The following is a 15,000-nucleotide window of genomic DNA, read 5'->3' as shown; positions in this document are numbered from 1 at the left end:
CTTCTACTGCTCTGGCACAATTTGTTTTCTGCCATGTCTCTGAAAGGTCCCGTTTCAATTTTATGCAAATACACAGATTTTTGCTTTCTTGTCTTTCTTTTATTTTACTAGCCTCATGTTTTGCATTCTGTGACCTGCCTACAATTTTATCTTTGCAGTCATAAAATCCTTAATTACCAGCATCACTTATCAGTAGGATTTACCTTAAGAATCTCTAATCTTTGCTTATTGTTCTTGGGAACTTTGTCACTCTCAACCAAGCCGATGTTGAAGCCATCTCCTGAATGTCCAACAATGTCATACTAAAAGAAAGAAACATCATCAGTCACCTGTTAGTCACAAATAGCCCTTGGCTCACAATGACTTAAGACAGATCAAAGACAATTTGCAATTTTCGACAAAAGACCCCAGTACTGTTCCTGTTTCTGTTTATGAGCTACTTAAGGGAAGTACTTGCAATTTCTCATAGACACAAAAACATAGGAAAGAATTGCTAAATACCAAAATTAAGGAATAGTTCCTTATTTCCATGGTCTGTTTTTCACATCATCCCACCAACTGCACAGCGGTGATGTGTAAGATCAAGACCTTGCCCTCTCATGTTGTCCATGTATTTCTTTTAAAGCAGCAATTTTCATCCTCTTGAGTCTGACAAACAAGAAGCACATTGTTTGAGAGTAGCTCCTATGTTTGATGAATCTTTTCGGTGACCTCATTCTGCTCTAAAAAAAAAAAGTATTACAAGTCCCCTTTCTTGAAAATCAGCACTCCTTATTTTTGTGCATAACAGATCAAAGCCATTGCAGAAAGTATGTAGTGAAGAGAATTCCAAGAGCCCCTGTGTGTTTTCAAAGGAGATGGTGTGCACATCATTCTCCTGTGAGACGCTGCAAAACTGACGTGTAGAACCGCAATAGTTCAAATATCCTGTTGAACAAATAACACAATATTGCAAAGGCCTCTTCTTATGTGAGAGCTTCATTGTTTTACATGAAAACCAAGACAAGCTGAGTTATGGCAAGGTCCTGACCTGCCCTTTGTGCTGTGGATGTGGCAGTCACCCCAGGGAGAATTCATGAGCAGGACAAAAATGGCTTTAAGAGCTGTCTACACCAAGCAAGAGAGCACAGTGTACAGAATCTGAGCCCAGAGAGACCTGGGCTGGCAATTCCTCAGCATGAACATGCCTGTATTTCCCCCTACCTAGCTGGCACAGATCTGCCTTTACTTGACAGGGAGCCCTGATGCAGTATTTTACCTTTCTGTTTTCTTTTTTTCAAGTACTGCTACAGGTTCCTGCTGGGTTCACCATCCCTATTTCCCACATAATCGTTTGGTAAAAGGCAGGTCTATTCCTCAGAGTTTTTCTGTCTTTTCTTTCCTATTAAAAGACACTTTATTTGGTGTAAGTCAGGTAGGTCCTAGAGAGAGAAGAAATGGCAGTCCTTACAGACAAAGCTCTTTTGGTTTCCATGTCCCTAATTAGCTTAAGAATATACCAAAAGAAAGCTAGAGCAGCTTGAACAACACTTTTAAAGGTGACACCTCACTCTGTAAAAGAGCAAACATGCCACATACTGTAGATTATTTCACCCAGGGTCAGACTAATTTCTGACAGCCCCACACAAAGATTTCCTCCCCCTAGGAAATCTTTATATATATCTAGTCCCCACATAATCCCATTTCTTTCTGCTCTGTTGGCTTTTCCCATTTCTGCTCTCCTCAGCCCTCACATGCCTAGCATTTGCTACCCAGCCTCATGTAAAGCTTTCAGTCTGCCACATGCTTTCTCTTCAACACCTATTTCTTAACACAAATAATGCTTCAGACTCTCTCTTTCTTGATGGATATGAAGACATGGCAAATGAAAATACACAAATTTTGAGAATAATGTTGAGGTTACATTCAGCATACTTCCTAAATAAAACAGGAATATATTAAATAATATATTTAATAAAACCTGAACCATGCACAGGGAATGTGTGCATGACTACTGTTTTAAAAAATTAGAGACTATTTAAATCAGAGGAACTAAATAAAGCAGAGGTTTAATGGAGCAGAAAATATACAGTGCTTGTGGTTCTTACGCAATGTCAGAAATGCCCACACATCTTCAGGGCAGGCTCTTAATTATGAAACCTTGCACATCCTCTGCTGAGCAGCTTTGCATTTGGTATCACTTCTAAATCAACAACCTAACTGTAAAGCAAAATGCTGCCATTCTCCTGTGTAAAAAGGCTGATCCCTTCGTAAAAGGCTCCTTCCTGGCTTCCTGGATATTGGCTGTCCTTGTGTCAGCTCTGCCATACTGAGTTCATGGGAATAGGCCAAACTTTGCTGTTTAGGAATATCACTGTGGCTCTTGATATGCACCAGAACAGACCAAGCTTTCACCTCAAACAGCTTGAGTTTAAACTCAGGGTGACAGCCTGTGTAAGGGGAATTGCTGTATCTCCTAGATGAAACACCAGATGTTGACCCTACAGCAGGGCCCCCTCCACATTCTTGCACAAGGCAGGAACAGACAACCTGGGTACAGACAAGGTGAGGCTGAAACGATCTGAGCAAACTATTGCAGGCACAGAAAGGCATCCACCTGGGAACATCATGTGCTGTCTGCTCTCTGTTCACAGAGCTGCTTATTATTCTTTGTGTGTGCCCATGCATGCACCTGATACGTATGCTTATCTTTAACAGATGTTATCAGTTTCCTTGTTTCTTTGCTGACAGCTTACTACGCTATTTGTGATTTAAAAATGTTTGGTGAGGCAGCAGGGAAGAAGTAGCTATTTGATTCATCCTGACTGCTGCGTTCTGGGTCAAGTAGGGCTTCCTGAAAAACAGAGTGAGATCCTGCTGCACTGTGGAAAAGAGAAGCTGGGCTCAACAACTCTTGTGTGCTGGTCCTCATGGTGCTCTGATCCCTCTGGAAGCCAAGTCAAGGACCAGGAGCAGACAAAATCTAATGAGTGTGAGCTTGCTTTTGGGAAGCTCACCTCCCCAAACTGTGAGGCTGGACGAGTTCACAGCAAGGGAATGTAGCTGCACTGATTTGGACTGACTTAAATCAACATAAGACTTGCAGGCTGGGAGACCCTCCCTGGGAGGGGGGTTGAGAGTAGGCTCACAGCAAAGCTCTAGAGGTGACAGAAGGGAGATGTTTGCCCAGGGGAATGTAAGGAATCTGTCACAACTTAGGAAAACAAGGTTTGGGACAGGAGCAAAACTGGAGCAAAAAAGCTCACTCTGAAATGGCAAAGAATTAAAATCTCTCTTGCAGAAGATTATTACCTCCTCCTGATTTATGTTCTAGTAAAAGAGCCCTTAGTGATTTCATATCATCTTGGTGCACTTATTGTAAAGAAAAGGTGCAGACAGCTCCACAGTCTTGGTCAACTGGGAACCCCAAGACATGCAGGCACATGCAGATTTTGTCAAAAGCAGTTTCAATCCTTTGTGGTAGCTAAAGACAAGCACAGAAGGGCCTCCGAAAAGCAAGAATCCAATCTGATGTTATTTTCCCTATAAATTCCCTAAGAAGGATTTATGAGGATGGAGTTACAAATGAGAAAAAACTGTGATACAATCTTACTTGGAACTGACTTTGGTTTTGTTTTTCAAAATTGCAAGCGAAGGCTCTCAGGACAAATCCAGCAGCAAAATACATTTGCTCTAGTGCAGCTTAATTGAAATAATAGATTATTGTGGTACACAGGAACTTGTTTTCCAATAGCCTCAGGTACACTGAGACAAGGGCTCCTCTATTCAGGGTACACAACGTAAACATGTATCTTGAAATAGCATCATTTTTGTTGAGTTCTTTCATAGGGAAATGTTAAAACAATCTCTGTTCCACAGTCACATTTTGCACTGAATGGATGGTTGCTGCTCCCTAAAATGGGTAAAATGGAAGACTTTGTCTTCTGCAGCTGCCATGCCAAAAGGTTTCATTTCTGAAGGCATTTAAAAAGCTGAAAGAAGATGTGTGCTGAATGTAAAAGGCAGTGTGAATTAGACTCTGCTGGAGGGCTAGATCTTTATAAATTCATCTCTTCTTTGGACAACACTGAACATTCTATTTTTCTGAATTGATTTCAAACCTTTTGTTTGTTATTTAAAAGAAACTATTCTGCCAAACATGTGGACCATTTCTTCTTTTCCTGAATTAGCAGTACTGCCTCCAAAGTAAATTTTATAAACACAGAATGCTAAAAGAGGCATATAAAATCTTCAATATCCCTTTAATACAGCTGTAAATAACAATTCAGGCTTTTTCTACCAGTTACATAATATGCTATTTATTGAGTCACAATATTTTTAAGGCTTCATAAAATTGCTGTTGGATAATTTACTAGATATGCCTCCTCAAACTGCCAGTATGTGTGCAAATCACAGTAATCTGGGATGATATAAAAACATACAGTTTTTGACAGATGTAGTACTATCTCAGATTAAAAAAGAGAACAAACTGCCCTTCTGTGCATTTTCAAACAATTGGCACCTAAAATGGGATGTTTAGAAGATGGGTATCCTGTTTTCCCCTTGACAAGGAATGATTCACTACCTGAACTTACGGGAAATAGAAGTAGGGAATTATGTTGTTGGAAGAACAAGGTGAAGCAGACCTGACTGAGTTAATCTGGACTAAGTTTCTATTAACTTTGTTTAAGAGATTTTACATTTTGTTCATATGTATTCTAATTCTTATGTTTGATATGCTCTTCAGCAAAGGTAGTGAACATGTCTGTTCTTCTGTTAAACACAGGGTATGTCCAGAATTAACGGGAGACTGCCATTCCTAACTTCTTTATGGCTAAAGAAACATGGCCTAGACCTTGTTTGGGCTTACTGAGACAAAAAGAGTGTTATATTTATTTACATTTCATTTGCAGGCTAACATTAAATAACATTTGGAACATAGCATGTTTCAGTACAAGAAATCATTTCTTGCTTTCAGTTAACTAGGAGAGAGAAGAGACAAAGAAGTCTGGTCTCCTCCCATGATCAAGTACTGCTGTGTGCATTCTGGGTGGATGGAAGGACGTGGTATCTCTGCATGTCCTGAAGCTCACATTTACTCAAGTGTTTCTCCTCAAAGAAACAGATAAAACCAGAAAAAAATCCAGCAAATCTCACTAAATCAAAATCTTAGATTGAATACTCCCCTGCTGAAATGTGTAATGTTTCTTACCCTTTCATAGCATTCTTTTTCAGGTCGCTAGAAATAGATGAATGTCTTTATTTCCTTGTGGGAATGAATAATATTCTTTGGCTAGGCTGACTGCTGAAACACTTTTTCCACTGCTGCACACAGCCTGCGCAATAACCACAGAGCTCCCAGCCCAGCTGCAATTACCTTGAATTTGTGCTCATAATTCTCAAAAGCTTCCATGACCATGCAGACGGCCTCCATGGAGCGCTCCAGCCGCCCATCCACCCCGTTGAAGCGGTACATGCTGCCGGAAACATCCACCACCAGGCGCAGGCGCTTGGGCTTCTGCTGCGGGCTCCCCAGCTGCCAGGGAAACGCAACACAACTAAGCCCAGTAGAAATGGGAAAGCCAAACACCAAGAAAGATAAAACATTCCAGAAAGAGAATCCAATGTACTTTGCAAATCAAGAAAATTTTGTCCAGCAAACATTGTTTGGTTTCATTGTGGTGGTGGGGTTTTTTTGTTGTTGTTGTGGTTTTTTTTCCCCAAGAACAAAAAACCCAACTATTTTTCTATTTCGAACCAGTTCTTTGACAGATAACTCAGCTCATTGTTTTCCCTCACCTTCAATGACTGGAAACAAAATATCTCAAAAAATTCCACGTATGCTTGTCAGGAAAACACTTTTTCTGCTTCAGTTTTGATTCTTAACATTTCATTTCAGTAAAGAAACTCTCAAATTTGCTTTTTCTGCCAATGTTCATAATGGAAATGCTTTTCCTTGGCATTCAGTACTAACAGGGACTGTATATGACTAAAAACTTGTCTCCCGAGGTTAACAATATTCCGAAAATGTTGGAAATCTTGTTCTGATTAACTACTAGTTCCATCTTCATTCTAATGCTGAAACCATTATTTTTTTTTCCTGAAAACAAATCCCATATGTTCTAACAATTTTTGGCACAGTATATTCAAGGGAGGTGCTTTATTTAGCATGCAATGAGATGTGTCTGGATTCAAGTATGAAGCTATTCAAGATGATTTGACAAAAAACCAGTCACAATATAAACAAATAGCCAAAATGTTCCTTTTACCTATAAAGGATTTGTGTACTTTATTCTTTTAATTATTCTTTTAATAGACTGTGGCATCCCTGCCCTCCCAGAAACAAAATAAGAGAAAGCCCATTAAATCCTACATTTATTTTGGTCATTATGCACACTTAAAGATGTCCTTTTTTTCCCTAATTGAATTATTTTTATAAAGCCTTAAAACTGATATATTGAGCAAACACATTTTGAAACAAATGAGAATTGAGGATTCAATCACTTCTCCCTTACTGATCTTTCACACAAGCAGTGCCAAATTCCATAAATCACTCAAAACAACATGAGGACCCAACAGCATAAAAATATTACCAGGGATTTAGCACATGTGGGTAGCTGACATGCAAAAGGATGCCTTACTCAGCCATTCAAAAAAAACCAACTTAGTGTACTTAAAAATTGCAATCTGTCATTAAGTATTACTGTTAAGTATTATGGACTAGCTCCACTAGTTGGAGGTTTAGTTTAGTTGGTCTGATTCAAGTGGTTTCTCTGTTGCTGCCTCACATAGGTCTAATTGCAAAGTCTTCTAAGGAATGGCTGAATCAGGCCATAGGAAAGTCAACTTTATCATATCTTAATGGCTTTTCCTCACACTTTTTTTTTTCTATCCTAGTTTTTATTCTTGTAAATCCAAGTATCTGTGGAAGTTGAAATTATTTTCATACTGTGTAATAAGGAAAATACATTTGTAAAGCACTTTAAAAAAAACTTCCCAGCATATTTGTTAACAGAAATTAGTTTAGTGAGAAAATATTTTCCTTTTTTCCATAAAAACAAACAAAATAAATGTTTTCTGCTTATTACCTTCTGATCATTAAAATATGAAATAAGAACATTAAAAACTGTTGCATTGGGTCAAAACTTAGCACTGCCTAGATTGGTGTCCTCTTTCTGAGGGTGGCCAACAGGAAATATTTATGCCAGACTGTATGAAGAAGTACAGCAAATTTTTCATCCTGAGGTTGCCTCTGTGTCAGAGACATCCCAAGCCAGAGATATTTTTCTGAGTTTCTCATCCATATAATGTACTCAAACTCCAAACACAGACACTGTACAGCCACTAGGAAATCAGCAACCTGGTTAAGCTCTTCTCCACCTTTCCGTTTCTTGTTGGATACTTACTTGTGGCTCATGTTCTCCACGTCGTTTATATATGGCTTTTTCTCCTGTCAGCCCATCAATGATTTTGGCATCATCTAGCTCTCCAACAGCTTGATGTCTCAGCCATTGTCTCTCTTTACCCTTGGCCTACAACAGAAAATAAATCTTCCTCAGTGATGGGAGTGTATGTTAGACAATTTAAGACCTACTGCAGATGATATACACATTCATTTCTTTGTAATGATGTGATGGCTTTGGCATAAGTCAAATCCAAACCTGTTCACAGCTGTACTGGTCTTCTTCTCTGAAAGAAAAATCAACACTGACAAAGAACATGTTCCCTCTATAATTTGGTCATTTTCAGTAGTTCCAGTATATGGGAGTTGAACCGCGAACTGCAGAAATGTTAACCTTTCTTCTTGCAAATATGCTGAAAACGTGTGTGGAAAGCCTGTTCAGAAATACATACAACTGCAGGGACACACATAACTGACCATTTGTTAGGTGTTTTCAATCCACACAGAACAAGAAAAAGCCATTAGGTTACTTAAAAAATGAAACAATATGCACTTTAACCACTTCAGGCAATGGTAAATGGTTGCTTTTGAAACAGTAAAAACTAATTACATATTAAAAAACCCCCCTACTTTTAAAATTATGATACTCAAGAGACAGTTCAATAAACACTTCTTTTGTTTTAGTTAAAAGGATATTAGTTATCTACAGCCTGACTTGATGAAAATACATTACAATCCATGAACTCAAATATTCATGGAACTCCTGTACACAGAGCATGCAGTTAAGATTGAATACTCAAGTGTTATAATATTTAAAAGCAACATATTTAAGCATGTTTTCAAAGGACAGCTTCATCACAGCTCGTAATATGTAAGATCCCTCTAAAGACAGCAAACTCTGTATATCTGGGGTTTACGCTTTATTTAATTTTTTAAAATCTTCTTGTTAAAATTGCTCATCCTAGCAGTAAGCCCAACAAGGAAAGACAAGTTTAAATTTGTATACATATAATGCTTTTGCCCTCTCAGCAAATTGCTGGTCAGCAACTGGAGGAAAGTCAAATATCCAACAGGACACAAACTGCCTTAAACATTGACTTTGAGTAATGAAAATCAATTCCCCTCTGATGAGCAGAAAGTCTTATATTACAAATCCTCAGTAAACTGCGGGCCTGAGACTTGAAAGGATAGTCTCAACCTTTACAGCTTTGTACAAGCAGGTAATGACTTCTTCAGGTTCAGAGAATCTTTGAATTTGCTTCGGACTAAATGTATGAGTTTTTGTTTCAGTGTGTAGAGAAGGAGATCTATACTTTAGACTATTGCCTATAATTACTCAAGATTAATGGACTACTGACCCACGAAAATAAGTGGGCAGAAAGACTACAAAGCCACAGAAAAATGTTTTGATTAACAAAAATCAAAAACTTTACAGATGCTTCTTGATGGGAAGCAAAAACAATGTTTCCCCAAAAGCCATGGAAACCTCAGCCTTTTCATAAATCACAGAAGTGAAAGTGGAAAACACTTTTAAGGTTGAGAATTCAGCCAGTTGTGTTCTCTGATACATTTCCATGGTGCTACAGTCAACTGGGCTTCAAGCTGCTTTGACAGTGGGGCATCCATGAGTTTGTACCACCAACTAGGAATTTCTATTACCATTAAATATGCCTGAGATGAAAGTTAAATCCCTTCTTCCTTGGGATCACTTATTCCTTAGGTGCCTTCAGAGCTGTGTAACATTATCTGTGAATTTCCAGTAACCTCTACATGTCCCACCAAAATGTCACACTGTAGGGGTTTTCCTGCTGTGAAAAGCCCAGAGGCAAATTTTAACACTCCAACTAACAATTAAAAAATACTCCTGGAGAAAATATGCTGCTGAGTAAACAAAGCCTCTCTAAAATGAATCATGCACCTTCCAGGGTGATGCAGATTGAGATGGCTTTGTTCCTTCTCATCTTAGCCACTCTAAAGGGTGGAACAGAGGTACATCCTTATCACTTCCTTAGTACTGGTGTTTTGTCAAATTTTTGTCAAATTTTTGTCATTTGCTTTCTTTTAGTAGGCAGGAGGGACAAACAACACAAGATTATAGACTCTGAGCTTCAATGAGCAAATTCTCAACTAGTTTCTAACTATTCTTTTAATTTACAATGCTTTATCTTTGCAGCTATTTGATGCTCAAGGAACAGCAGAGTAAGAAGAAAATGGCTTTTAATTATAGATGTAGCTAAAAACAGTTCAATACCCTTGGAAGATTATTCAACAAAAGCCAGAATTTGAGCTGAAATTTTATTGGATCAACATTGAGTTGACATCCTATCCTAAAATACAAAAGAATGCTGACAAAATCTCCTCTTACCTCTTTCCAAAATAATGCTAAAATCAGGCTACTTAGTGTCTGCCTCTTTCACACTGAATTACCAAGAATTTTTTTCCTTTTATGAATGTCGAAAAAAATAATCCCCTTAAGCAAGGGTGTTATGCAATGCACACATTTTGCATATTACAGGGAAACTTCAAATCCTGCTTCATAAGCAATTTTCATACATTTAAAACCAACTTAAGTTTAAAAGCGTTTACAATTTTAAGAGAAAACCGTAACTAATACATACACACCTTGTTTTGAAATTTGACTAGAAAGGACATACAACATACTACAATTTCAATATACTGCAACCATATTGATGGAAAAATATATTAATTGTGCTGCTTTAAAAATTAGAAAAATGTGCTAGATAGTGTATCTCATCAGTATGCCAGTGTCTGATCAGAGTGCACCACTACAGTAATTCTTTCCACTGGAAGATGTCATACATGTATTTACAAAAAATTACAGCTGTTATGTCTGTAAATGTCAGAGAAAAGGTTGTGTATGTGAAGTTGTAACATCTAAATATGTAGCTCATAATGGTAGAGGATGTATTAAACACTGCCAGTTGTGGTCAGCATTTGTTTCTGGGAAAACATTACACAAATGTTCCCTTAGCTGGTGAGATCACAAAACTACTACTGACAGGGCACAGGGCTTTTCATCCTTCCAGCTCTCCAAGCCATGCTTATTATAGAACTGCTAGTATTTTATTCTTGCTGCTATGACCAGAGCATTCCTACATGGTCAAAATCAGACAGTGCCCAGCAGGCTCAGTAACTCAGGCTCAGTTTGCCCAGTTTAAATGTAGGGGCCTAAATGATGCTCAGAAGCTACAGGAGAGTTTCCCCAAATTCTCTCTGCAATAATCAATAATGAGAGAAGTGCTTTCTGGAAAGCAAAGTCACCTAACATTAAAAAAGGTCTTTCTGAGTGACTGAGTGAATAACCTTCTGAATTTGGAGTTCAGACAGACAAGCTTCGGGGGAGAGAAGAAAGAGCCCATCAGTGACAGGATTTCCTGGACTTCTGGCATTGCTACTTCTACATAAGATAAACAAAAACTCATTATGTTTTGATAATGTTGTTCAAAGAGCTGACAGAGATCAGCAAGTTATAAAAAGCAAAATGAACAATGAAATGACATTCTCAGACTATGTTTATGTATCACTTTCAAGGATCTGCCTATTCCAAAAATCTCTTTCTGCTGCTACTAACTTTTGGCAAGCCATAGACAACCGGACCTTAATCACAGCCTCTTGATTCTAGAGAGATAAAATTTAATCAAATTAATATATTTTAAACAAACCCACAAACCAACAATAAAAAGGCATATACTGAAGAGAAAATCTAGGTTAAATAAACATGGGCAATGTGTTTTGATTATGTGAACACAGTTTGAAACAAAGCAAACTCGAACATTTTTAAAAAGGCAAACACGTTCTCTACTGAAAAGGTCATTCGGGATTTTCACAAAGTTAAAAACACAGAGACATCTGAGTTGCAAATTTTACTGCAATGAACTTTGCCATTGGTTTCTTTTTTGAGACAGGAGGAATGACTGACTGCTAACAGAAAGCAAACTGTTGAGAACTCATGGTGTGCACAGGACTATACAGAAAATAATGGGAGGCAGATGCACAGTGCTTCGTGAGGGCTGGATGAATTACCATGCTGAAGAATTCAAGCAACTTTTTTCCCTTCTCAAAAATATCACATGAAATGTGTTTGTACTCAGCTTCCTTATTAACAAAAGGCATTTTGCAACTAAGTAACTCCTATTATCATTTATCTTCATTTTCCTAGTTCATCTTCTAATAAAATTCCTACCAAAATCTAAAAATTCATAAAATAAAAATTTTTCTTTCACTATTGCTCTTATTCCATGCCTAGCTTTTTCAAATTCAGTAATCTGTTTTTTTCATCATAAATTACATTTCCTAACTTTGTGGTTAGCTGATACACATTTTGGAAGGAAGTTAGCAAAGTCTCGTAAAACACTGTGGCTTGTAAGACTTTGCCTCGATATTGAAATGACCTTTTTTAAAAAAACAAGAAGATATGCCTCCTTATATTAAAATATATTACTTTTTAAAATATGATTAACACAATCCCTAACATAACAATTTTGGCTCCAAGGGACAGATAAGGCAAAAAAGGCAAAAAAGGCAAAGTAAGGCAGATAAGGCAAAAAAAGACTTTGAACTGAAGATTCACTTATTGATTTCATACCCAGAGTGTGCTTCCAATAGCGTGTGTGATAAAAGCATGGCAAAACCCCCATCTAGATATAAATGTTGTAGAAAAAAAAGAGATTTACATCCAATTTTTTCTCAACAGAGACCTGTCTTTATAAGTCAAAAGTCTGTGTCCTGAACTGAGACATATATTAAGTGCATGAATCACCTAATCATGACCAGCTTAAATATTCATTACAGTAGGAGTTCTCTGAATTGGTATGTTCATAGTAAAACTGGCTAATGGTTCTCTGTGGGTATATGTGATTATAGTAATGCTGTTGTAGGTACAAAGGTTTAAAGGTATAAATAAGGCAAAGAAAATATTATCCTTCTTACTTGCAATACCAGGGGATTGGATTTCTTTGTCCAGGAGGAGGCTGTTTATCATACAGAGTGATTTCTTTCTGTATTTCAGCTTTATTCCTTAAGATACAGCACAGTGACTAATAAACTAAGGTATATATACACTAGTGGTTAGTAACCCTCAACAGAAATTTGATAATCAAATATGTCTTATAAGGAGTAAATCACTTTTCCTTTAATTTTAACTGAAGATTAGCAGATGCCTCCTAGAAACAATGCACCTACAATTTTATTTACCCTGTATATGAACACTAGTATCAAAAAACCCCAGAATAACCACTATGCCAGTTACCAGAAGAAAGGCAAACTGGTGGTTTAAGTGAGTTTCCACTTAGGAGATTTGGGCTATACCTATTTCTATTAGCTAGAGTTAAAAACAAACCTGAAAAAAATCCATGTTTTCAGCTGCATATGCAGTAAAGCTCCTTCCTGGAGTGGGAGCCTCTTTTAATACCTATAGTGTTTGCACTTCACAGCTGAAAAATACCCTTTTGGACTGGAGGTAGACAGAGACTGGGCTCTACACACCTTCACAAATTCTTTTCATATTGTGTAGTAGTATTTTCTGTCACAAAACTGTGCATCTGAGTAAGTAATCTCTGTAAGGTGTGGAATGGGAACACTGTAACTTGTAGAGATGAGCACTGGGTTCCACTTGTAGCCTGCCTTTTAAACAGTAATATGAAACTGTTTTTCCTAACTGATTATAACCTGAACATGCTTTTAGCTTTCAAAGATATGACCAGCAGATGTTAACAGAACATTAGCAGGACAGTATTTGGGGCCTAATGCAATGACCTCCCTGTGTTCCTTTATCAGAGAATCTAAGATTACCTGCAGATTGTCCAGGATGATGCGGAGTGACTGAACTTGACGTCGGACTGCTCCAGAGAACCTTTCATAAGTTGATGCATCATATTCACTCATCTGAATCTCTTTCAATCTAAAGGAAAGAACAAGGAGCTAAGAACAGTTTAGAAAACAAGCATATCTTCCATTTACTTATGCAAACCAGCAGTTTATTTACTTGACAACACAGAAATTTAGACTGCTACAAGCACACAGAAGAGAGGAATCCGAGAAGTGGCAGCTGCTCTTGTGAATTTTTGATAACGCAGATGTTCAACAATGTCTACAGGGACTGTATCACATTAAAACTTATTAAAGTTGCTAATCTATGACTTTCTCCTAATCTGCTTTAAAGTTTGAGAAGTAAATGAGAGGTTCTGAAAAACGTCATCAAATCTGAAAGGTTTTGTTGGCTCAGGTGTTGCTATCTGTACATAAAAGGATCATGAATGTCTATTCATTACTTCACTGTCAGGGCATTTTAAACATATCCTGAATCATGCTTCAACACAAAGGTTAAGTAAAGACACACTACAAAATCTGTCCTTGAAGACCTACAAATCGTAACTGTCTCAAATGCTTATCTTTGTGCTTCATTAAATAAAGAAAACTTGAAACAAAGAAGTTTTAAATGAACATTAACAAAAATGTACTCCCCCACAGAAAATGAGTCATGCACTATCTTGTCCAGAGGCCTGTAACAGAGAGCACACCTGCATCATGAAAACAGATACATGCTTTCTTTATAAGCAAAGATGTGTCCATTTCAAGTTCCGCATCAGCTTTTAAACAACATAGCTTAGCATAAAGGGCGAAATTGGCCATTGGAATGTAATTACAGAGGTCCAACAGTGAAGAATGAGCTAGGGGACAGGCAAACATGCAGGGAGTGCTCACTGTTCGGTATTTGCCATGACCCAACATCATGCAGAGAGGCAACAGCTGTCTACCTGCCCACCCCACCCACCAGCATGTGGCTGGGTTCAGCCCTGAGCTAAAACATCTTCAAACAAGCACCTTGTAACAGCATAATCTCACTCAAAGTGTTGAAAAAATACTGTGTTTTTAACTGAACTATAAATGGATAGTAAAGTATGTATAGGCTAATTTTATTTCTGATGGCAAATTTTATAACATTATCACAGGTTAATTGCCTGGATCATAAAGTACACCTGAGAACTGCTGTTTAGGCCAACCCTTTGAAGATAATATTAAAATCAATCATCAAGTCTTTGTTGTCTCTATCATGATGTCTTTTTCTATTTAAAGTTTTGCATACACGTAGTCATTATAGCCAACTCTTATTTATTAGAGGTAGGAAAAAGTAACTTTCAGTGATGCACATTTAACTTCATGAATCCTGCCCACAGAGTTCTGTATCTTCAGATCTATAAAAGAAACATGTTGTTTCAAACAAAAAGAACCTCACATGCTGTTTTACTTTGTTGCACTGTACACCAATAAAAAGAGAAAGGTAGTTCATAAAAATACCATGAAAAATACTGCATTTATTCCAGAGCAGTAGTTAATTTCATTTTTGTAAAATAGGGGAATTAAAAATGTTTACCACTAGAAATACTATCTAGCCAGGAAAGCATCAATAACTTTTATATGAAATCTCTCCTTTCTGTATAGTCCTGTATTAAACAAAGCAGTAAAATACACAGTTTCCCCCCTCTTTTTTTTTTTTTTTTCCCCCTCAGTCTGAGGATTCCCACCTCTATTCTTATCTGTTAGCTCCCATAACTATTCAAGCGGTACAGAATAATGATCCAAGTCAAATGTGGTTTCAT

The 15,000-nt window shown here is 37.5% G+C and overlaps 1 protein-coding gene across 2 annotated transcripts in view; it reads right to left on the bottom strand.

Annotated features, from left to right (window-relative positions):
* Positions 1 to 15,000, bottom strand: part of VWA8 (von Willebrand factor A domain containing 8) — a 189,629-nt gene that overhangs the window by 11,922 nt on the left and 162,707 nt on the right. For both annotated transcript variants that reach the window (XM_040054627.2, XM_040054626.2), the window contains exons 40-43: positions 13,193 to 13,301; positions 7,386 to 7,511; positions 5,357 to 5,515; positions 204 to 302 (exon numbers count right to left, since the gene is read on the bottom strand). In XM_040054627.2, coding sequence (XP_039910561.1) covers positions 204 to 302; positions 5,357 to 5,515; positions 7,386 to 7,511; positions 13,193 to 13,301 — 493 coding nt within the window. The remainder of the gene's footprint in view (positions 1 to 203; positions 303 to 5,356; positions 5,516 to 7,385; positions 7,512 to 13,192; positions 13,302 to 15,000) is intronic.

The sequence above is a fragment of the Hirundo rustica genome, chromosome 2, assembly GCF_015227805.2.
Source record: "Hirundo rustica isolate bHirRus1 chromosome 2, bHirRus1.pri.v3, whole genome shotgun sequence".
In the NCBI taxonomy this organism is placed as follows: domain Eukaryota; kingdom Metazoa; phylum Chordata; class Aves; order Passeriformes; family Hirundinidae; genus Hirundo; species Hirundo rustica.
The sequence above is the reverse complement of the archived record's forward strand: the minus strand, read 5'-3'. Positions and strand labels throughout refer to the sequence as shown.